The sequence below is a fragment of the Eptatretus burgeri genome, chromosome 1 (genome assembly GCF_056783735.1).
Source record: "Eptatretus burgeri isolate ZD-2024b chromosome 1, Ebu_testis_v1, whole genome shotgun sequence".
In the NCBI taxonomy this organism is placed as follows: domain Eukaryota; kingdom Metazoa; phylum Chordata; class Myxini; order Myxiniformes; family Myxinidae; genus Eptatretus; species Eptatretus burgeri.
Window position 1 is genome coordinate 93,821,869 of NC_140961.1, and position 23,203 is coordinate 93,845,071.

Below are 23,203 nucleotides of genomic sequence, written 5' to 3' on the forward strand. Positions count from 1 at the left end.
AAGACTCAAAGTTGGGGACTCCCTAAATTCAGCCAAAATGGAGAAATCTGAGCTCTGATGTGTGATAAACTATCTGCACAAGAAAGGCTTGCCTCCCAAGCAAATACATATGGATATACTAAAATGGTGACATTAGGGGACGATGCTCCTTCATGTTCCATGGCAAAGCCCTGGATGGCTGAGTTCAAGCATGGCAGAATAAGCCCTGAAGATGAACACAGATCAGATTGTCCTGTTAGGTGGCAACATCAGAAATGGTGAACCAGGTGCATGAAGTAGTGACGAAAGACAGACGAGCAATCAGGCATGCAGCTGAGTTAAGTGTGTCAGTTGGGTGTCAGTTTTGGTTCGGTTCAATCAATCGTCACTGATAAATTGGGGATGGCAAAGATGTCAGCTCAATGGGTTTCTCCGAATGCTGACAGTGGACCAGAAAAAAGCTCGTCTGGACATTTCAGGTGAGTTGTTGTACCATTTACATCCAGAAGACTTTCTCCAGCGCATTGTCACACAAGATGAGACATGAGTTCACCACTTTTATCTGAGACCAAGCAACAGAGCATGCTGTAGAAACATGTAGAGTCCCCATCAAGAGGGCATTATCAGTACCAACAAATGGCAATTTTTATTATTGTAGAGGTCATCAGAAAATTAGAGAAACATTGAGACTGATTTCTCAAGAACAGCAAAATTTAAATTAAGATGGAAACATGTAATACCAATGGCACATATCATTATTCTCACAACTGATTGAATAATACTATATTAGCAGTGCCAGAAATAGATCATTACACAATCATCAAATATGAATTATAAACTCATCAATTTTGAGGCTGCACTTGCGTTAAACCCTTTGAGATGCTTGTCAAGCTCATGTTTTTTGCTGTACAATGGAATGCTAACCTCTGTGAAGGCTAATGTCAGTCTGTTGGTGCACAAGATAAGCAATGGATTTTATCAATTAATTTTATAAAACAGTATGTTTATCACCATAGCAATTGAGGTGTGGCTGAGGTTTTGGACTTTGGCTCTTTATCCGAGCCAACAAATGATTGTGCTCGTTGTTTGATCTTACCTGATATTTTGGCTGATTGTTTGATCTCATTCATTGTGTAGTCTGTGAAGAAAAGGATGGTGGATGAAGAAGATGTAGAAAGCAATGTGTTGCAGCCAGCGGGGGTCGCTATGCAATCCATCATATTCATCCTCCGTGTGTACCGTGCTGAGGATCTTCCTGAGAGTGAGTAGATAGTGCAGAGTATTATATTCTGCAGTGTATCATTTGCAGGTTTAATATATTTGTAGAGCACATCACTGCTTTCCTATCCATATTTTTTGAGTAAATTGTATTTGTAACTACCATATTTGTATATGAATGTGTGAAGTTTCTTGGCCATAAATGCAGCCTGAAATTTCTTCTTCATTTTTTTTTACTGCAGTCATTTCAATTGTGCAGAATCCAAGGCTCAATATGGAGCTTGCACTTATAAAGGCATTTATAGACATCAGTCGACTTTAGCATGAACTAAAAGGATATTATAATCCATTAAACAATTTTTGTTGGTTCTGCGACTCATTTCCCCCATTGACTTTCATGTTAACTCAGGGAAAAACTATTTCACCCTGACAATAAAAAGGAGTAAAAAAATTTCTCAGAGAGCTCTGGCACCTCTTCCACTCATTCTGCACCAGCTTCTCCTCATTAAATTGTTTCTGGGAACAAGCTCTTCCATGAACCTCGACTGTGCATCAAAAAGCTTTTATTTTATTCTATTATTATTATTATTATTATTATTATTATTATTATTATTATTATTATTATTATTATTATTATTTTTACCCACATATGCCTCACCCCTGACCACCTCAACCCTTTGGGTTTCTCTGGATGGAACATTTTATCCACAAGACAGATTGGAAATTGATTGGCATAATACAATTATGCGAAAGCTTACAAGTTTTACCAAAAGGTGTGTGAAAGCAATGGTAAAAAGGTCCCATTTTTGGATAAGGTTGCATTTAAAAGTCTAAATACAATCTACGCAATTGACCTGAGTTCTCAAAAGGAAACTATAAAGTCTAATGGAGTGGATACTTCCATATACATTGAAAGAGGAGAGAGTGAAGAAGTTGATACATATTGTTTGCTTTTGGAAGAAACAGAATTGCAGATTAATGCAGATAATGGTGTTATGATTTGTCTCACATAATTTTTTGATGAATAAATGAGTAGGAAAGTGCCAACTGGGATAAATGTTAATCAAATCAATCATAATAAACTAAAATTATGCATACGAAATAAAAAGCCTTGCATGATTAACGTTAATACAATTCAGAGAAACGGAGCAGGAAGAATTGATGTTTTGCTCAAAAGAGAACAGGTGAAAATCTTGAACGATACTGGCTCACTTAAAATTAAAATTGTCAAAACTGATGTTGAAGAAATATTCAGTCAGAAAGACAAGTGGAGGATTTATTATATCCCTCCTTCTTTTATTGGCAGGTCTTGGTGTGGTAGGAGCTTTGACGGGTGGTATTTCCATAGCGGTAAAAACTGTAAAGAAAAGGAAGGCTCAACTCCAGGCTCTAAAAGAGATGGAAAGACAAAACAAAGAGTTAGAGAAACACATTGGTAGAAGTGGTGTAATTGTGCATTTTCCTGAAAAACTTGAAAGATTTCCTGATAAAGCAACATTGTTAGTTTGAGATATCATTTCTTTTATCACGCAAGCTGGTGTAAAATTCACTAAATGGGGTAATGGATTATATCTTTCTCATAAATAAATGAGTATTGATGAGTGGTTTAAAGCATTTGGAAAGAATCCTGCATCAAATACTGAACTTGCTGAATATTGTAAAAAAAAAAAAAAAATAGATAATGTGGTTATTTGTTTGAGAGATGAATTTCCAAAGTTGTCTGAAAATACAAAGAATATTATTTTGAATTTAGAAGATAATAATGGGAATGGTTCTCATTGGATTTGCATTCATAATAGTCAAGACAAATATTATTTTGACAGTCATTGTCTTCCACCACTTGTTGAAGTAATGAATTCTTAGGGAATGGTGTTTATCACACATTTCAAGTCGAAGACTTCAATTTCAATTGTTGTGGACAATTATGTTTAAATGTATTATTTTATCTCAACAATAATCAGGATTTTTGTGATATTATTATGAATCTAAGATAAATAATTTGTGTTGGAAAAGATGGTTCTATCTGTGGTGTATCCCAATAAATAGATATTGATTTGCGATATTATTATACAAAAGGCAGGCTGAATGGTAGAAATACAATGTAACAAAAACTATTAATGTGAAAAATTATTTTAAATTAACCATTTGTCCAAGCCCTGCAGATGCAAATGACTTTGTGAGATAAACTGATTTATCAAAACATATATTCTTAAATAAAATGGCTGTGTATTCCAAAGATACAGAAATGTTGATGTTTTTTCCTCCAGGTTATACAGAATTCATCGTTCCAATTGAAATTAAATTTTGCAAAGAAGGGCGTATCGTTTTTTTATGAGAACAGAACCTTGCAGGTATGATATGAATGATTTCGGGTATAATTGGTCATTCAAAATATACCTACAAGACCTGAAAAAATTTAATTGGTCTCGTATGGGAGAATATTATCCACTTGGTGGAGATAATGATATTTGTGGAAGCACCATTGGCAAACTACAAATAATGGAATTTAATAAGGCTAAAATTAATGATGGATTTACCATCGTTTTTGTAATGAAAACACAAAGCACAGGAATGTACATAACAAGTAAGGGAATACAAACTGATTTAACAATAGGAAAATGGGGAGGTATTACTTGTCATCATATTAATCTCTTCTATATTTCTGAAACACATTCTTGATACATAAATGACATCAAGAAGGCTTCATAAAAACTATAATTTCTGTGTTCTTTCATACCTACAAGAAAAGGGTATTCCGTATTTTAATAAATATGTTCGACAACATAAGAATGGGAGGTTCTCAAGAAAATATTGGCTTCATACTGATGTTGATAAACCAACAAGTTTGCATTTAACTACAATGTTTAATAATGAAAATGCAAATTGATGAAATATAAAAAGTCTTTCAGAAATTCAGAACAAATATTGGTTTCCTGTTTTAAAAATAATAATTTTGGACACAGCAATATCAAGAAATCCAGGTTAATATGTTTGATATTCTATGGGAGATGGTTCAAGGACTGTGATAGAAACGAGGGGATTTAAAGAGGAAGATAAGGAAGAAGAAGACGAGATGAAGAGGAGGGAGAAAAAAAAAAGAGGATGAAAAAAGGATATTTTTGTGGAATGAGTGTTATGGTCTGTGACCTTCTTCTACTCCCACCCACCCCACCCCCCCCCTTGAGTTACACCAAATGGTTCAGCCCATGGGTATAAAGCCTGTGGCTGGCAGTGGGGCAAGGGGAGGGTCGAGGAAGTTGATGCAGAGGAGGAGAGGGTGGCTATTTTGGAGTTTCTATCTGCTGTATAGTTATCGGAAGGTTGTTTGGTTGAACCCTTCATACCATTGGGGCGGGCCTGGGGCTGAGTGTCGTGGCCTGCCTGGAGCCTACTGTTGGATCCTGATCGGGGCCTGCCTGGGGTCTACTGTCATGGCCTGCCTGGGGCCTACTGTTGGGGCCTACTGTGAGGCCTGGACAGTGGCGTCTTTAATCGGTCTCTTCCTTGCTTGGTCATCCAGTTGCCCTCTCCATATGTTGGCTTGGTGTGCTGCAGACCGTAGCAAGAGGGAGAAAAAAAAGGATATATTTATGGGGAAGGAGGAAAAAACAGTCTTCAAGAGTTAAATGAGATTGGGGATGAAAGGTTTTCTGTTTAATAAATGATTCTAACAAATTGAGATGCTTAATCTTAAAAGTCAGAGAGTGTTTTGGTAATGTCATAAATCGTATATTATTATTATTCAACAATTTTTGTTGAAGAATTGCAGATGAATATTATAGAGATGGGTACAGAGATGGATATGAAAAAGGAAACGAAGGAGGTTATTTATGTTGTGACTGGTAAGTTGGTAGGAATAGGTGTAATGCATTTTTTACGTTATAAATTATAAAAGTATTGAATAAAGACGAAATCGGAGAAGTTAGAGAAAATAGATGAGGAGTTTGTAAAAAAAAAAAAAAAAAAAAAAGAGATATGATTATTAAAATGAGTGATTTTAACAGAAGAGGAAAAACTCTTACAATTACAAAAGTTAAATTACAAATATTTTGAAAAGGTTGTTGCTACAAGGAAAGGAAAAGAAGTAGAAGAAACATTTTCTACCTAATAAATGGATGATAGAGTGAGGAGATTTTTTAAGGATACTTTATATTTTACAAACTAAGATTCAAATATATATGTTGAAAATCAAAAAGGCTGTCTTGCTCTGCAGGAAATTTAATGAATAAAGTTTAACTTTTCCTATAAATAAATAGAATGGTTTATCAACAATGTAAATAGAAAACTGATACTAAAAATACCTTGCACATTAAGATTAAAACCAATCGATTTATGCGAAGGGGGATATGTTCAGTGTGTGGAAACGAAAGGTGTGACTTTGTCAAAAAGAGTAAATATAAGCATGACAATAAAACTGGGGAAGATATACAAAAGCTTTTATAGGGGATTAAATTTACAACAACTGGGATACCAGGGGAATTGCATCTCCCAGGATATTCTTTCTGTGGTCCAGGAACAAACTTGGACAACAGATTAGATGAAGCTGACAATCCAAAGCCATGGAGCAAACCGAAAAACAAGATCGATGAAGTTTGTATGAAACATGATATTGATTTTGGAAACAGCATGACATTGGAAGAAAAACATGAAGCTGAGAGAAAATTGTGGAATAATTTGTCTTTAATCCAAAGTCCAACGTTAAGAGAAAAAATAGATCGGTTCATAGTGTGGCAGTTGATAGTTGCTAAATTTAAAATGGGGCTTGGTAATGCAAAAATCTATTAAGCTCTGATGATGTCATCAAGACTGAGGAGCAAGCTTACAAATGACAAGATGAGAAGCTTTTAGCTTATGAATTGCATAAACCGATAATCACTAAGTTTAAAATATGAAAGGTCCTTTCCAAAGCAGTTGATTACATATAGTCTGCCAATTTAATTGAACTGAAAAAATGACAGAGCATACAGGTATGCATTAACCATTATTGATTAAAGGTCAAGATATGCATGGGTAGTTCCTTTGAAAAATAAGAGGCACCACTCTTGTGATGGCATTCCAACAGGTATTTAATATAAGCAAATGAAAGCCAAAAACATTATGGACTGATGAGGGAACAGAGTTCTAAAATGGAAGATTTAAGAATTTCCTTAAAGATAACGATATCACATTATATTGCACCTTTAATGAAGGAAAAACCATCATCGAGTGCTTTAATTGTGCTTTGAAAGAGAGATTGTATAAAAAAATTACTGAATTCGGTTCTCAACAATGGATATCTTTAATTCAGGATGTTGTAGATAATTACAATAATGCAGGTCATTCCTAAACAAAAGAAAAACGAATAAACACTTAAAAAATTAAAATATGAATGGGAGATTAATCATAGAAAACCAAAGTTTAAAGTTGGTGATATTGCAAAAATATATTTGGTGGAAATTACACTTTGAGAAAGGTTATACTAAGAGATGGACTTTTGAACTTTTTAAAATAATTGATGCTTTCGACACAGTTCCTTGCACACACATATATACATATATATATATATATATATATATATATATATATATATATATATATATATATTGTTTGACTTACAGGGAAAGGAAATCTTGGGATAATTTTACTCAGGGATTACAAAAGACAAAGTTGTTAAATAAGAATAAAAAAAAGAATTAATGAAGAAAAAAAAAAAACAATAATTGAAAATTAAAAAAATAATAAGAACAAAATAATAATAGAACAAAATCACTCCATCCCTTTATCACTACCCATACACCACACCGTCACGTCACGTCACACATCACATCCCATTTATTAACCCACCCCTCCAGCGTGCCCCAACCCTCACCCCAGCCTGAAAGACAAACGTGATAAATATGAAAAAAATGGAAGAATTGAAAAAAGAAAAAAAGAAAATAATTGAAAAAATTAAACAATTGCAAACATTAAATATTTGAAAAAATAATATCAACTAAATAAAAAAAATTCGCTCAACTTCCTTTGTTGTCTCCACCCACACGCCACATACACCACACTCCATTTATTCCCCCACCCCCCAGTGTTATTTTTTTTTCCAATTCAGTAAATGGTAATGAAAATCAACCCACATCCTTGCACACACTGAATCAAAACACATATAAAAGCCCGAACCATCTCGTCACTACAATTTAATGCATTCCCATCAACGAATGGCATCTCAACATTCATATCTATTATATCTATCAACTCACTTTTAAAAATATATGTGTATAATGCATCTACATTTGAGCACATGAGCAACTTCAAATATTGTGGAATAGATTAATTAATTGGAAAGTCATACTGTATGCTTATAGAGTGTGGTGAGATTGAAGGTGCTAAGTTCACAGGTTTGGAGAGAAGAGAGATCACAAGAGCTTTTGTTGAAGGGAACGAATGTTGGCTGTTGACATGAGCAAAGGTTGGCTCAAATGATGGAATGTGGATGAGCAGGTTTCTGGAGAAGAATATTGGGAGGTGGGAGGGAAAGTCAAATGAGTGTACAGTTAAAGCTCTGGTGTACAGTTTAAAATTCTTGCCTCATTTGCGAAACAATGGTGTGAATTCAAGTTCCTGAAAGCACTCTGCAAATTGAAAGCAAACAAATCACTCACCTGCCATAGTTTCTAGCATGTTGATTATTCGAGATGGGTGGGAGAGAATCTTTAACCACAAGGCAAATTGAAGCTTGTTTGAACATCTTTCTCAAGCTGGAAATACACAGAAACTGCTTTTTACAAACAGAATTCTTACCAAACCCATGATGAATATTAATGGAAATATTAATATTCATCATTTGATAGACCAATACCACATGATACTTTTGAATATTACTCATTAAATAGGTCTCACCTTTCCAATGGTAGTTCAAGTGGGACCAAAAACTCGGACATGAATGGGAAAAACATGTCAGTTTCTGCGTCAAGGTTGTTCAAAATGTCCTCAACAAAATCCATGAACTCACTCCGATTTTCACAAAGAACATCATTTTTAGATCCTCGTGGAGGATCTCTAAGTCTTACGTTGTTGTTCTTCATCTTCTTCTTGTGGACTTTTTTGTTTCACAGCCTACAGTTTGCATCGAAACTTCCTGACACTTGGCATATATATGTAAAAATATCCTGCGCAGACAGTAACCATCTCCGATTTTGAAAATTCCTCCTATAAAAAAAGTTATGACGTCAAAATATCTCCGCTAATGGAAATCGCCTAAAAATTATCTCCGAAATGAGGCAAGCTTTTTGAATTCTGTTTGCGGGAACCGAACAGGGCATTAGCAGAGATGAATTACTGCACATGTGATGCATCACTATGATGTCATATCAATTTTTATGACGTCATTCCTATTTTTGGACATTTTTTGTTTCACAACACAGTTTTCATCGGATCTTCGTGAAACTTGCGATGTATATGCAGAAAGCCCACGCACAGGCAGTAACCATCTCTGATTTTGGAAATTCTTCCCAAAAAAAAAATTGACGTCATAATATCGCCGCTCACGAAAATTGCCTAAACCATTGTCTCCGAAACTCGGCAAGCTGTTTGAATTTTGTTTGCGGGAATCAAGCCGGGCATTAGCACAGATAATTTATCGCAAACCAGATATATCACAATGACGTCATATTCGTTTTTATGACGTCATCATTAAGAGGATGAGGATGTTAGCTCATTTGAGCTTGTTGTTCATGAATTCTGCATGGGCATCCTGTGAAAATGAAGATATACACTGCATTAGCTGTTTGTATAGGATATAGAACTGTTTGTGTAGCATTGCATTTTGAAAAATGAAACTGTTTCTCGATTTTGTCGATCTCTGAGTCGACTTTATCCATTTTGAAAGTACATCAGCATAGTAGTTATTATGTGTTGATTCAAATCCAAAGTCATTCCATGATAGGCTGTCATCCTCAATTGAAAAGTCATCTTACATGTCATTGGAGAGACTGGAATCTTCTCTCGCTGAGTCAATGCTCGGAGGGAAAAATAATAGCAAATCAATTTGAGATACAATGACAGACTAGTATTGTGGATGGCCTGGGGAAAGCTTGTCGACTTACCTCTCGCTTGGAATTTTTTCGCGTGACAACATCACAGCAGATATGATGAGTCTGAGGGTTTGGGTTTAAATAGAGTTGAGAGTCTCACCTTTCTGGTTGGCTTAGCGTTGGCAAATCCTGGTGTTGGCTTGGCGGTTAGGGAGGTGGTTTGGGGACCTAGGGTCCTGAGTTCAAGCCCTGTTGGCCGCTAAATTAACACTATGGGGTTGACTCAGCCTGTCATCCTTCCGAGGTTGGTGAAATGATTACCAGTGTCTCAGCCAAAAGGCTGCACATGAAGGGAAGGGGTATTGACGGATTTATTGAACTGGTACTGGTGTGGCATAGGCATGATGGGCTGAATGGCCTCTCCACCGCATAATTTCCTTGTAATCCTTGTCGTGTGGGGAGGGGTATTGATTTTTCCAGAAGAATGTTAGCATGGTCCCAGTACTTTTCCATCTCCATGTGCTATAGGTCAGAAGGAAAGCAAGCACTGAGAACCTCTTCTGGGTTTACGCACGTTTTCCAACCAAAATGTGATCAGTCCCAGAATCTCTCAACAAGAACTTTCTGTTGAAGCTGGGATGATAACTATAAACATTAAGTTGGCAAACTGGCTCAGTTGCAGTCTTTATAAACAACAAACAAACAAACAAAAAAACAAACAAAAAATGGAACCACCCACTGTCTAATTCAGTGTCGCTGATACACTGCAATCTGCAGCATCACTCGGCTGACATAGCTTTAGAAGTCTTCTTATCTTTTCTTTTTTTCTTTTTTTGGCAAGATTGTCAACTCCACAAGCAATTGCCAAGGATTAAAGGAGGGAGGGTAAACAGGTTTTTGTTTTGCTGTATATACTCTTCCAGAGTTTATCTATAAGGGGTAAAAAATATATAAATAAAGTAATCATCATAAAATAAAATAATTTCAAAAGTTTTTGATGCATAGTTGAGGCTCTTGGAAGAGCTTGGTCCCATAACAAAAATTAATGCAGAGAAGCTGGATCACGATGAGTGGAAGAGGTGCTTCAGGAGATCTGTTTGTGATAAAAAAATTCACTACTTTTTATTGACAGAGTCAAATAGTTTTTCCCTGAGTTAACATTAAAGTCAATGTGAGAAATGGGATAGTCCCAGAATGAACAAAATTCCCCAACTTCCAATCTTAATTATGCTAACAAAATAGGTGCCATCAGAATCATTCCCCAAGGAAATTGGAAGAGTTTGAGAGAGAGTGTGAGAGAGATAATGACTGAATACAAGGTGTTGGTGACCTCTTTTTTCCAGGCACAGTCGACAGACCAACGCAAATCGAGTCACTGAGGAGGGGGAGGGGGGAAGGCAAACTGGTTGTTGATGGTGTGTGGTTGGAGGGAGGTGCAGTGAGTGGTGTGATGAAAAGCAAATTGGTGACCTAATGTGATACAAGATTTTCCAGAAAGTTTCACTTTACGTAGCTCGATCTCTAAAATCAACACATTCATGAGCATAACTCGAAACACAACACCAAAGTTGTAATGTTAAAACTAAAACTGTTGGTGTACAATTATTATATTGGTGTATAATTATGTTGTGGTGTAAAATTGTAGCTTCAATTAGCTAAGTATTTAGGTGACCATTTCAACTCCAATCCTAAAATATACAGAAGCAGTCTTCCAGTTCTCGACATTTAATTTATTAAAGCAGAACTAGGTCCATTATTGACATCATTTCAATAACCTGTTTTGGAGTTGTTTCATAGAGTTATGCCTGGCGTTGGCTTATTGGTTCGTGTGGTGGGCGTGGGATCCTGGGATCCTAAGTTCAAATTCCACTTACTGTTGAATTAATACCAGGTGGGGTTGACTTTGCCTGTCATCCTTCCGAGATTGGCAAAATGACTGCCAGCTTGCTGGTATCCTGTGTCAGAGTGGTGACTCATCCAGGATTGTGCCCAATAGCCAAGGAGATTGCTTAGGCAGCACCAACGATCTGCACAGAGTATGGTTTCAATGGATGGATGGACGGATCATGGAGTATGGTAGTACTCCGGATGTTGGGATGGCATGGGGGAAACAATTTTTTTATTTTTTTTTGTATACCTTGTTGAGGCTCGTATGAGAGCGAACACACAACTCACAGCAAGGGGGCATGAGACAAGAGGTGCAGGAGTGGGATGGACAAAACAGTGGGGAACAGACACATTAGGTGAACTGTGGAAGGGAGAGGGATGGGGCTGGGACGGGGAACATGGCGAAGAGAAGATGGACATTGCAGGGACTTTCAGGAAGGAAAGCAGGGATTTGAAGGAAGTGGGCTTGGGTGGATTATCGGGGGTAGAAAAGATCGAGGATTTGGATGGGGGATGATAAGAGGTGGTGGTGAACAGCTGTTTTGAAAGCCTGGAGGGAAGAATGGGAATGAGTAGAGTGAGGAAGTTTATTCCAAAGGCGGGAAAAAAGAGGAATTAAAGAGTGAAGATGAGCAGTGATTCGTGATTTTGGTAGTTTTACCAGAAGGGGTTGTTGGCGGACCTTGAGCGCCCTGTGGAAATGTGGTGGGGACAAATCGCAGAGAGAGCAGGGGGGGCAAGGCTGGAGAGGAGACGGTAAAAGACAGAAAGACCACTGACCAACCTGCGGTGATTGAGTGAGAGGCCCAAAGACTCAGCTTCATTGCGGGAGATGCCGATGATCCTAAATGCCCTGGTTTCGACAGCGTGAAGCCGAGAAAGGTGGGAGGCAGGAGCACCAGCCCAGAGGGGAGAGCAGTACTCCATCAGGCTACGGACAAAAGCTTTGTAAGTGGTCAGGAGCTCAAGAGGGCCGAGGAAGGACTTTGCACGACGGAGGATTTCCAGTCGGCGACTGGCTTTTGAGGCGAGGTTGGAAATGTGACTTCCCCAGGAAAGGTCATGGCAGATAGTGAGACCCAGAAGCTTGAAATGAAATGACCCAATGGTTGCTCATTCAAATGTGAACAAAATGATACACTTAAAAACGATGATAGAGTGAAGTCATAAGTATTTAAAGGTATATACGCATCCCCAATGAGGTAGATGGCTTTACTCAGAATTTTAGGTAATGATGGTTTAGCAAGCCGACTATATGTTTAAAAAATATATTTAAAAAACGGTGCCGGTTCCAAAAAAAGCAGTCTTATTGATGGAAAGACCGCACGTTCTCAAAGTCTTTTCATGGTGTGCTTAATACAATTGATATGGGATATTTACTATGAAGTCAAAAATCTGGCCACGTTTGGTCATCTGGCATTGTTACCCTGCCACCGAAGATAAAGGAGGTTATGTTTTCACCACTTACTCTCTGTTAGTCTGTTCATTACTTGCAAAATCGAAGATTTTTCAAGTGTATTGGTCAGTCGATTTTGTTATTGCATGTCTCTGTCTGTCTCTGTCTGTCTGTCTGTCAATCACCGACAGGTCACAATTTTAAACCGATCTTCACAAAACTTCACCACATTGTAGAGTTTGGCATAAGCAATAAGGCTATTGTTTTTAAGGTCAAAAACGGTAACATAGTCCAAATGTCAACAAATTTGTCAAATTTCTAAAATCCTCAATTTTCATCTGATTGATGAGAAATTTGAACAGCATTTTCATTATCAGATCAATGAATTCAAACACCAATTATTTTTGAGGTCAACATCGGGCAAAGGTCAACAACTTAGGAGAGATTTATAAAATTGTCAATTTTTATCTGATTGACTTGAAATTTGAAGAGGAGTTGCATATTTGGTCATTGAATTTAACCACCAATTATTGTTTAGGTCAAATTTGTTTTATGGATTTTGCAAGCATCATGCTCTGCACAATGTCTTTTCTTGGTTATTTATTTGTTTGTTTTTGTGCAGGAAATCTCAAAAATTTGTGGACAGATTTGAAAGAAATTTTGTGGACAGGTTGGTGTGTGACAAGGACGAACTGCTTAGATTTTGGTGAAGATCCTTATCCGGCTCCTCAAATTTTGTCGTGATTCTTTATCATTGAGAGATGGGACTAAAGCGATATATTGTTGCGAATCTGGAAGCCATGAGCACACAACATTCAGGTTCCTATAGCACAGTTATTTCGGAAAGTACGTGTTTTAAGTTCGGGTCCCGTCCCTTGTTGAATGGGTGATTAAATGTAAATACGCTGTGCGTTGTTTTAATGGTTAGGATTTTTACACCCCTTATAACAACAACAACACGCCTTCACCTCACTTCCTCACACCGATGCCATTGTCTCCCTACGTTCGACCACGTACGTGGGCGGGGTTTCCTCGGCCACCAGAGCTCCGACTCTGCCCCAGAGAGATGGAATGTTCCCCTCGACCAATGGGAGGCGTGAGATACCACAGACATCGACTTTCTCACGAATCCCGGACGAATGGGAGGCGAGATGTCTCCGACAGTGATCCTCCCCACGACCCCATCCGGTAGGAGAAATGCCATATAAGAAATGCCATGGCCTTGGAAAAGTCAGGTTCAGAGAGGTGTGAACGGCTGAGTCAGCGTCAGGGTTGAGCGTCTGGTCTGGTCGGCTTGGCAGTGATCGGGTTCGAAGTGCCGGAGTTCGACTCGTCTGGTCGGCTTTGAGTGCTCGGGTCGTCTCTCGTCTCGTCCACCTGGCGTCTGATGCTTTTTGCTTGGAGTGGCATTGTGTTGTGGGTTCGAGTCCCGTCGAATCAGGATCTCCAAAGACCTCACGAGGTGGGCAGGTCCAAGCGCAGGCTCTGGTCGCTAGCTCACCTGTCCTCGAGCTGGAGGCCTTCAATAAAGAGTAGTAAAGAGCCCATCTTTAAGTAGTAAATTGTTTAAGTGCCTTTGCTGTATATACTTGCATTTCTTATATTAGGTTTAGTTCTGCCTTTACGTGCTTCCCTAGTCTCCCCCCATTATTGCTTAAATAAATCCCATTTGTTCAATATTTCAGCTCGTTTGCGTCGATTCTTTCACTGACTGAGCGTGTCGCGTGCCGGGGAAAATTAGCAAGGCCGTTGTGCCGCCATAAGGGGGACATCTGGACCGACTCGGCGATCAAACCGCTCGGATCGCACACGGAACGAGCACGCTAAGCAGCTTGTTCCGTACGGGAGCCGTCGAGGGTGAATTTCCCTGCTAGGTTGGACCACGTGGGTATTTTGGTAAATTGAAATTGGCAATCGACTCTATCCCACGTGGTCTGTCTATTGGTGAGTTTGGTCCAAAAAGGAACCCGTACTTTTCCGGAGTTTTCTGAAGAAGTACGATCTGAATTCCGGGCGATCGGTCGAGCCGACTCTACTGCTCCATCTGGTGGTTGTGCTCGCGGCCGACGCCCGGCCCCGCAACAATATAACGCAGTATCTCAAAAAGTTGTGTGTGGATTCAGACGAAACTTGGTGGACACGCTGGGTTCTTGGCAAGGACAAACTGATTCAATTTCGGTGAGAATCCAAATCTGGAACAATAATCATTTGATTTTTTAAAGTGATTCTTCATCATTGAGAGATAAGGCCAAAAACGATATGTAGCATGATATTTCAAAAACGTATTGGACCCAATATGTTCTCGTGGATCAGGTATTGCATGGCGGAGGTATGCACTCTCCCAAGTGCTCTTCAAGTCTAATGTGTTATTATGTATATTCTATGCACAGTAGTTTGGTTAAAACTGAATATTGATGGCCATAAAATGCCATTTTGTACTTTGTTTGTATTTGGCATTTAAAATCTGATGTCCATGAATTTTTACACGTTATTCATATCCAGTACAATTTTATCACTATTCCAATGGAAAAATATCTGGTTTTGGCCAAAAAACTGGCCAAATATGGCCAAAGGTTGACCATTTTGATCAGATTATTATTCTTTGGCGAGACCTTGGCCACAAAATAGTAGTGTAAAATATTCAGAAGCTCATTAACTACAAAATGACAACACCAGACAGTCCATTTTAAAATCTCTAATTTTGCCTATATTTGACCAAAAAGTGGCCAACATGGCAATTTTGTCTTACTTTGGGGGGTCAATAAGACTGCATTTTTGGAATCTGCACCCTTTTTTTCCATAGGCTAGGCTTGTTAAACCATCCTTACGTAAAATTCTGATTAAGGCCATATACCTTTGAGGGTAATATCTTTTATTCTCAAACGTTTTCAGTTATCAATAAGAATAAAAGATTCACCAAAATACATTGCTGAAGGACCAGATCGAGGGATTGCAAAATCGCTGATTTGTTCATCCTCCAAATGTAGATAAATGTCATCCTGCCAAGCACAATGACGGCTGAAGCAATTGCAATGATTCCAACTGCAGGGAGTGACATTGTCTTGGGTATTGAACCCTCACACCATTACAAAAAAAAAAAAATTAAATCAGATTTTAAAATGCATACACCACAAAACGCAACGAAGCGATGACGACGCATTGGTTTGACAATGCACGGCCTGGTTTTACACTCTCGTAGAATATGGCCGCCGTAGCTTTGTGAAGAAAGTACAGTGTTTCATTCCAGATTGTAAATCAGCAATCAAAGAGTCATACCTGCAGCATGTATCATTTTCTGAAGGAGCAAAGTGTTCGCCAGCTTTGGACCGGATTTCAGAAGGATATGGACGTTCCGGACAAAAGTGCCAATTTTTCCCCACATGTTACCCGTTACCTAAGCTTTTCCTTTTGGACAGGAACCAATTCCTCCGAAAACATTGTTGTGGCCATCTTTGATTTTCAAGATGGCCACCATGTAAAAACCTCGATCTACCAATATCTCAGCTTCTAAACCACTTCGGATCACAATCTTGCTGTCTAAACATACATTTTCTAGATCAAGGAATACAACTCTGTCATTTAGAAAAGCAACAGACAATTTTTCTTTACACAAAAAAGAAACTGAACATAAAACTTGAAAAAAAATAAAATGGAATACTGTTAATGTACCATATTCATTGAAGATACTGCAAGGACTGTAACTGTATCAACTGTAAATGTGACGGTATATTGTCATCACAAACCACTGCACATGCATTTTATTCCCAACCTACTTATCACAGTGACAACTGCAGAGTTCAGTGCTCTTCCAATGTGCCTTTCAGCATGTGTGCCTAGTGCCAAACCCACTTTGAATGTTGCAGATACATTTGACTAGTTCACTACAGGCCTTGGAGACCACAGGTAACATGTTCCACACAGGAACCCATGAATTGATGTCCTCATCAAGAGTCCAGCCCCAATCTTCTGGAGTAGGTGTGTGTTGTTCAATCTGCTCACTGGTGCACCATATTCCTGCTTGATATGCAACTCGCTTTGTGTGCTGCAATAGTGCATCCTGTGTTGGGGGAAGTCTCTCCATTGTCTTCCCTTCGAGCAAAACAGCTCCTTTCTTGCTTCATCCACATGTTGCAGGTCACTGGTCTTATCATACAGGATAACAGTGAAGTGTTACAGCAACCAACCTCTACTTCTGTGTAAGGATGAAGTGCCATGTTGGTAAAGTTACATATCACATCATCGTGATAGCAGTTACAAGCCTCCCGTGCTGACTTCTTGCCTCTGCTAAAGAATTCAGATGTCGTATCACATCCCACGAAACTGTGAAAGATAGAGAGGGCCAGGGATTTCTCCCTACCCAGATCTTCGTAGATATCATTGATGTGATGGCATGTAAAGTTCTTGCCTGTACCAAAGGCAACCCAAATGCTCACATCTTGGCACAGTGTGATCAGGTGATGGAACTTGCCAATGAGAATCACCACGACATCCATGTCAACAGTGCATACCAGACAGTTGGTACAGCCATTCTGAAGAGCATCCTGTAAGTGGATCAGCAGCCTGTTGTCCGCTTCCTCATGATCACATGGTGCCACGGATCGATCGGTTCCTCTAAGAATAGCTGTGACCCCAGATGTGATGATGATATCCTTCTCTTCATTGGCAATCCACAGTGGCAATCTTGTTGGAAAGTCATGCGAACATTTCCTGTTTGTTGCTTGGGTCATGTAAGATGTCGGCCCAGTTTTCTGGGAGCTTGTTCTTGCCCGCAACCTTTCTCCGAACACCCTTTACTCACTTTTCTCTCGTGGATTATTTGATGCTGCTGGGGATGTATGTGTCCCACACTATATCAACTCTTTTGATGTTTTCTAGTTGTTTTATGAAGTATGGAACAAAGACCTGATCAGCATACTCATCAAATGTCACAATGTTGGTAGTATGGAGCAAGTGCACCACAGCACCTCCATGAAGAAGCTTCATGTCAATGGAATCAGGAGGATAATTGTGTGTGTCTTTGGCAAGAATGTTCATCAGATTAGATTTCTCGCCTAAGCACAATTTTCCATCATAAGATAGTGAAGGAGGGAAAGAATGGTTCTCATGGCTGAAGAATGTACTCATGTCACTAACCCTGTGCTGCATCTTGATGTACAGGTGAGAGAACAGAACAACATCATTCTTGAGTAGGGAGATATTTCCCACTTGTTTAGTCTTGGCTTTTGGCCATGGACAACTGAAGAGAGGAAGGACATTCTTCTTAATTGGCTCATGAATGGAGGATGTATGATCAATAATAACTTCTTTGCAATATTTGGCATACTGATCCTTTCCTTGACTGCGTACTTTTTGCACTGTGTTCACCACAGAGTCATCCAAAACATTCCATGTGTTTCGTGCCAGTAACTCATCACTGTCATCAAGGAAAGGGTTTCCCAGCTCATTGATGACCTGAACCAGACTCACAGCCTGCTCCTTGAAAATTCTCTGTGTGGAAAATCCCTCTTCTTGATGATGACCACAATCTGAGTCTTTATCTTTTGGATGGTCATCGTCTTCAAACTCCTTCAGTAACCTTGCTTATTCAGGCTTGTAACCTTGCATCATCCTTGTCACACTTTTTGGTGGCTCTCTCCAACTTCTCTTTGCTGAACTTGACAGAGCAAGATTTGTGCCATGCACCCCAGTTTTGGATCAGTTCACCTACAGTCATGTCTTCTCGAAAGTTGTGCACCACTGACAATGTACCCAGGGCTCTGAAAGAATTAACATTATTCAGGAAGGAGTTGTATGGTTCTGACTTGTCCCCACTTCTTTGAGTAATTAAGTGGGAATTTCAGAAGCTCTATCGTCTTTTCTTGACAGATCAAGCACATGTTCCAATCCATCATGCGAGTCAACCTGAAAATAAATGAAATTATTTTTTTTTTTAATGAAATAATCATCATACAAAATATATCACTTAACTTCTCCATCTGTTTTCCTTCTTTTTCTTTCCTCGGTGTTGATGGAACTGTTCCGCCTGAAAAAAAAAAACCTGAAAATAACCAAGCCTTGATTTATTTTTGACCAAATAACCAATCTGACACGATCCGAAGTGGTGTCGTTGTATTCCTTGACCCTGAAAATGTATGTTTAGAGACCAACATTATGATCCTAAGAGGCTTACAAGCTGAGATATTTATTGATATGTTTTTACATGGTAGCCATCTTTAAAATCCATGTTGGCCGCATAATGCATTCGGAGGAAGTGGTTCCTACCAAAAATGGAAAGCTCAAGTTATGGGTAGCATGTGGGGAAAATTTAGCACTTTTGTCCAGAATGTCCACATTCATATGCGAAGCTGCCTGACTATGTAAAGCAATGGTGGATTAAACAAATTAGGTGATTTATCGCTTTTATTCTTCATCTTCCATCTCTTTCTGTGCTGTAGTCCCACATAAATGCATGTGTCAGCCATTTACCCACATATTTTTTTTCAGCACCTCATCTTTTACTCACTTAATTTCTTTCAAAGGATTGTTGATAAACTTCAAAATCATAGGTAATAACTTTTTTCATTTCTTGTAATAAATGATGGACCTGGGTATGTCCTTAGCCAGACTCGACCACGATAGAGGAATGATATGTCGTCAGTTTATTGAAGTGCCACGGTTTCATTGTTGGCCGGGGCCCATTGTGGATAGGTTTGGCTTGTGCCCAGAAAGCAGTTTGCATTTTTGTAAGAATCAACTTTTGACATGCTTCACAATAGCTGGGAAAAGGACCATGTTCCTTGGAATAAGCCCATTTAATGTTGGCGATGGATATCAGAAAATTTCAATGTCAACCTCAGGATTGCGATCCAATTCTCAGCAGAAAAAAAATCATACTCTGCATAGCCTGCAACTCCTGAAGGTGACACAAACCATGACTCTGGGAAGGGCCTGCTTCTACTGTACCTGCAAATACATCGACAGATCGTCATGCTGTATACATGTAGCAATATGAATTTAGTGATTTGGTTCATTTTAAAATTTCTTTTTTTCTTCTTCTTTTTTTTTAACTTTGTTTGCTGTGCAACAACAAGTGAATGCATAGAGATGAAACTGGATTCCTTAATAATTGCATTAACACACCAGAAAACTTTGATGTTTTATTTATTGCCAGTGGATGATGCTGCTGTTGAAAAGGTGAGGTCATTTTTTGGAATGGGGAATACGAAGAAATTGGTGGATCCGTTTGTGGAAGTGAGCTTTGGAGGAAAAAAGGTACGCCTGAATCGTTCAGTTGAGTGTTTGCATTGTTTCTGAAAACATGATAATACAATATCAGAGTTCCAAGTCATTTGTTTAATGCAATAATCAAAAAAAAATTCACATAATAAAAACAAAATGCATCAATATGACTGATTATTACACAGCTGAATTTTTATTTGTGATTACGGAACTTTGCTCAACCATAATCAACACCAACCCACCCCTTATTCCTCTCGGATCATGTACCTCCTTTCCTTGCACCAATCAATCTGGGTTGAAAACCATGCTGCCCCTGATATTGCATTACCATGTAACCAAGCCGATTTGGTTTGGGCTGTCAAAGTGAGTGGGTCAACATTTTATTCTGATCCTTCACCAAAGTTTGCAGATGGGAGATTGCAGGCATAACGCTTTGGCAGATGATAATCCTAATTATTTTCTAAAACTGGTTGGGCTTTGGTATTTTTTGAAAGCATTCAGTAGGCATAGGAGGGGTGGTTGCGAGAAGATGAGACGTGACCTTATCGCGAAGAAACGATACATATTCAAGGTAGTTGAAGCATTTTCTCTCCATTCCCGCAATGCACCTCAGACCCTGGACTCAACTCGCAGATTAATTCCATCCTAGGTGAGGTTTGAATTCTGTCCGTTTTTACTTGATACTTGCTAAGAAACAACTGCCCAAGTCATTCAAAAATACCCACTGAATGGAAAGGCGAACTTTTCTTTTGACTGAGTTATAAGATTGTAATGCGGGCTGTGACAGAATCTGGGTTGGGGGAGCACAGTTTTTAACTTGGGTTGAGTGGTGGATGGAAAGGAGGTATTTGTGTAGCAATTATTGACCCCATCATCATTTCTTGTTTCTTTGTGTCGCAGAAAATTACCCCTCCCCCTACCCTTCCCCCAAACTCATTTCCAACAGTGGCAACTCGATTCCCAAGGTTCTTTTTAACAACACTAACCTTTGTTATCCTCTCACAATGGTCTCTCTCTTTTCATCAGACATTCTCAATCAATTACACATTTTATTATTCCAACTTTTCTGTGAAAGATTCCATTGTAATTATGTAGAGAGATTTACACTGGATATGCATAACTACTGCAACTATTGAAATATTTCTCATTTACCATTTACAAAACTGTATGTCTAAAATTCAAGAGCATGTTATTGCCAAGCATCAAAACAAAAAATGATGTGTTGCATCAATACATCAATACAATACATCAATACGAAAAGGATATGTCAAAATTTGTTTTTCTCTATATTATCGATTGTAACACTTATAAGTGTCTATGTTTGAAGAAAAGGTGGTCAGTTGCTCTTCCAGTACTTGGACTCTGCCCAACAAGACACATTGCATCAGATTCTGCAATTGTTAATGGTTCTTATGACAAATTGTGCAAGACATTAGCAGAGCACTCCACTCGACCTTACTCCAAGGTTAAAATTGTTGCACTATTCAATCAGGCACTGAGCCAAAATGTAATTTTGAATGCTCGCAGGTCTTGAAATCTTCAGTCAATTTGAACTAATTTCTGGATTTCATTCAACACAATGGTGTCAGTATGAAGGGAATAATAATAAACATCGGGGCAATACCCCTGGGTGCTCACCTGGTAGCAGCTGGATAAGATAACCAGGGAACCACTGGTAGGCATGGATGATCCACAAATATGTAATGGAGAAAAAAGTAAATACCTATGTATTTTTATTTTTTTTTAATGGCGTGAACAAACTTTGGTACATCACAGATCATAAAAGTTGTGGTCAAGTTTCATCGAAATTGTGTGTGTAGTTTGAGAAGAAAGGAAATGTCTATTTTGGGGGACAACCCCTGTCGACCCCCTTAGGGCGCATTTTTTTTAATGCCACGAACAAACTTTGGTACATACATGGTGATGAACTTTGTGGTAAAGTTTCATCAAAATCGTATGTGTAGTTTCAGAGAAGAAGTTGCAAGTATTTGTGGACTGACGGACGGACAGACGGACGGATGACACGCCATCCCATGAGCTCCCTGGAACTACTTTCCAGGTGAGATAATAATTTAGAGCGTAACATTGCTTACTACTCATTTCAGAAGCATCTGCTCAGAATGCAGTGGTAGTTTGATTGAACATGGAAAGGAAACTGTGGAGCACTTGATATTCCTCGAAGTTGGAAGCATTCCCAAGACTCTCAGATATTACAGACAAATCTCTGCTCCATAAGAGATCTGAGATCAAATTGTAGAGGATTTTGAAAGCCTGGATCGAGTCCCAGAAGAGTGATGGTAAATCTTGTCTGAAGATTGCAAAATAAAAGAAGAAATTTCATGTTTTTTATGTAGAAATTATTAGAATTTGGTCTGATGAATGGAACATGTCTTTCAATCATGCAAAATGTCAGTCGCACCCCATCATTACGGAAGGATCATCAAACAAACCCACATCTCCATTTAATTTGTAATCCAATGCAAGAGGTTCAGTCTCTCTAACTTATTGGCCTCACCATCAGCCATGACCTTTGCTGGGTTGACCACATAGTAAACCTGGCCTCCAAAGCCAGCAGCAGCTGGCATCATTTGCCGATCCAAGACTTTCCTTTGAAAATGAGGGCTACTCTGAATCTACATGGCCTGTGTCTATAGCTCAATGGAGAACTGTTCTCTTTTGCAGGCTGAAACCCCAACATCACATCTCTCTCTCTCTCTCTCTCTCTCTCTCTCTCTCTCTCTCTCTCTCTCTCTCTCTCTCTCTCTCTCTCTCTCTCTCTCTCTCTCTCTCTCTCTCTCTCTCTCTGTCTCTGTCTCTGTCTCTGTCTCTGTCTCTGTCTCTGTCTCTGTCTCTCTCTTTCTCTCTGTCTCTTTCTCTCTGTCTCTGTCTCTTTCTCTCTGTCTCTGTCTCTTTCTCTCTGTCTCTGTCTCTGTCTCTTTCTCTCTGTCTCTTTCTCTCTGTCTCTTTCTCTCTGTCTCTGTCTCTTTCTCTCTGTCTCTTTCTCTCTGTCTCTGTCTCTTTCTCTCTGTCTCTTTCTCTCTGTCTCTTTCTCTCTGTCTCTTTCTCTCTGTCTCTTTCTCTCTGTCTCTGTCTTTCCAGGATTCTGTGGAATGTATAGCTCTCAAAAATATTTTAATCTCCCACGATGATGCCAAAACACCAGTTCTGTTGCTCTTGTATCGCAGGCAAGTCGGTGGTCTCTGTTTTCCACTGACTATTTTCCGAGATTGCTCTTTCTGCTTGCTCAACTTTCTCCTTCAACTCTCCCTATTTAAATTTGACTATGACGTTGGCCATAACTTGCCAACTCTTCGCAGAAATGCCATGAAATATTTTATGGCCACCAACTAATACTAACAGAATGGACACCCAACTAACATCCCTCCAAGAGATGGTGTATACTTTCTGATGCTCGCGATACAATTTATAAGTGCACTTAATTCTTTCTTTTGCACAGACATGCTCTAATATATACTCACAATATTATCAATTGCCCCTCAAT

General features: G+C 38.9%; 1 protein-coding gene across 2 annotated transcripts in view; it reads left to right on the forward strand.

The window, feature by feature from the left end:
• LOC147034978 (myoferlin-like) overlaps nt 1-23,203 on the forward strand; it is a 424,490-nt gene that overhangs the window by 99,931 nt on the left and 301,356 nt on the right. For both annotated transcript variants that reach the window (XM_085891822.1, XM_085891829.1), the window contains 2 exons: nt 1,117-1,240; nt 19,634-19,734. In XM_085891822.1, the coding sequence (XP_085747948.1) occupies nt 1,117-1,240; nt 19,634-19,734 (225 nt within the window). The remainder of the gene's footprint in view (nt 1-1,116; nt 1,241-19,633; nt 19,735-23,203) is intronic.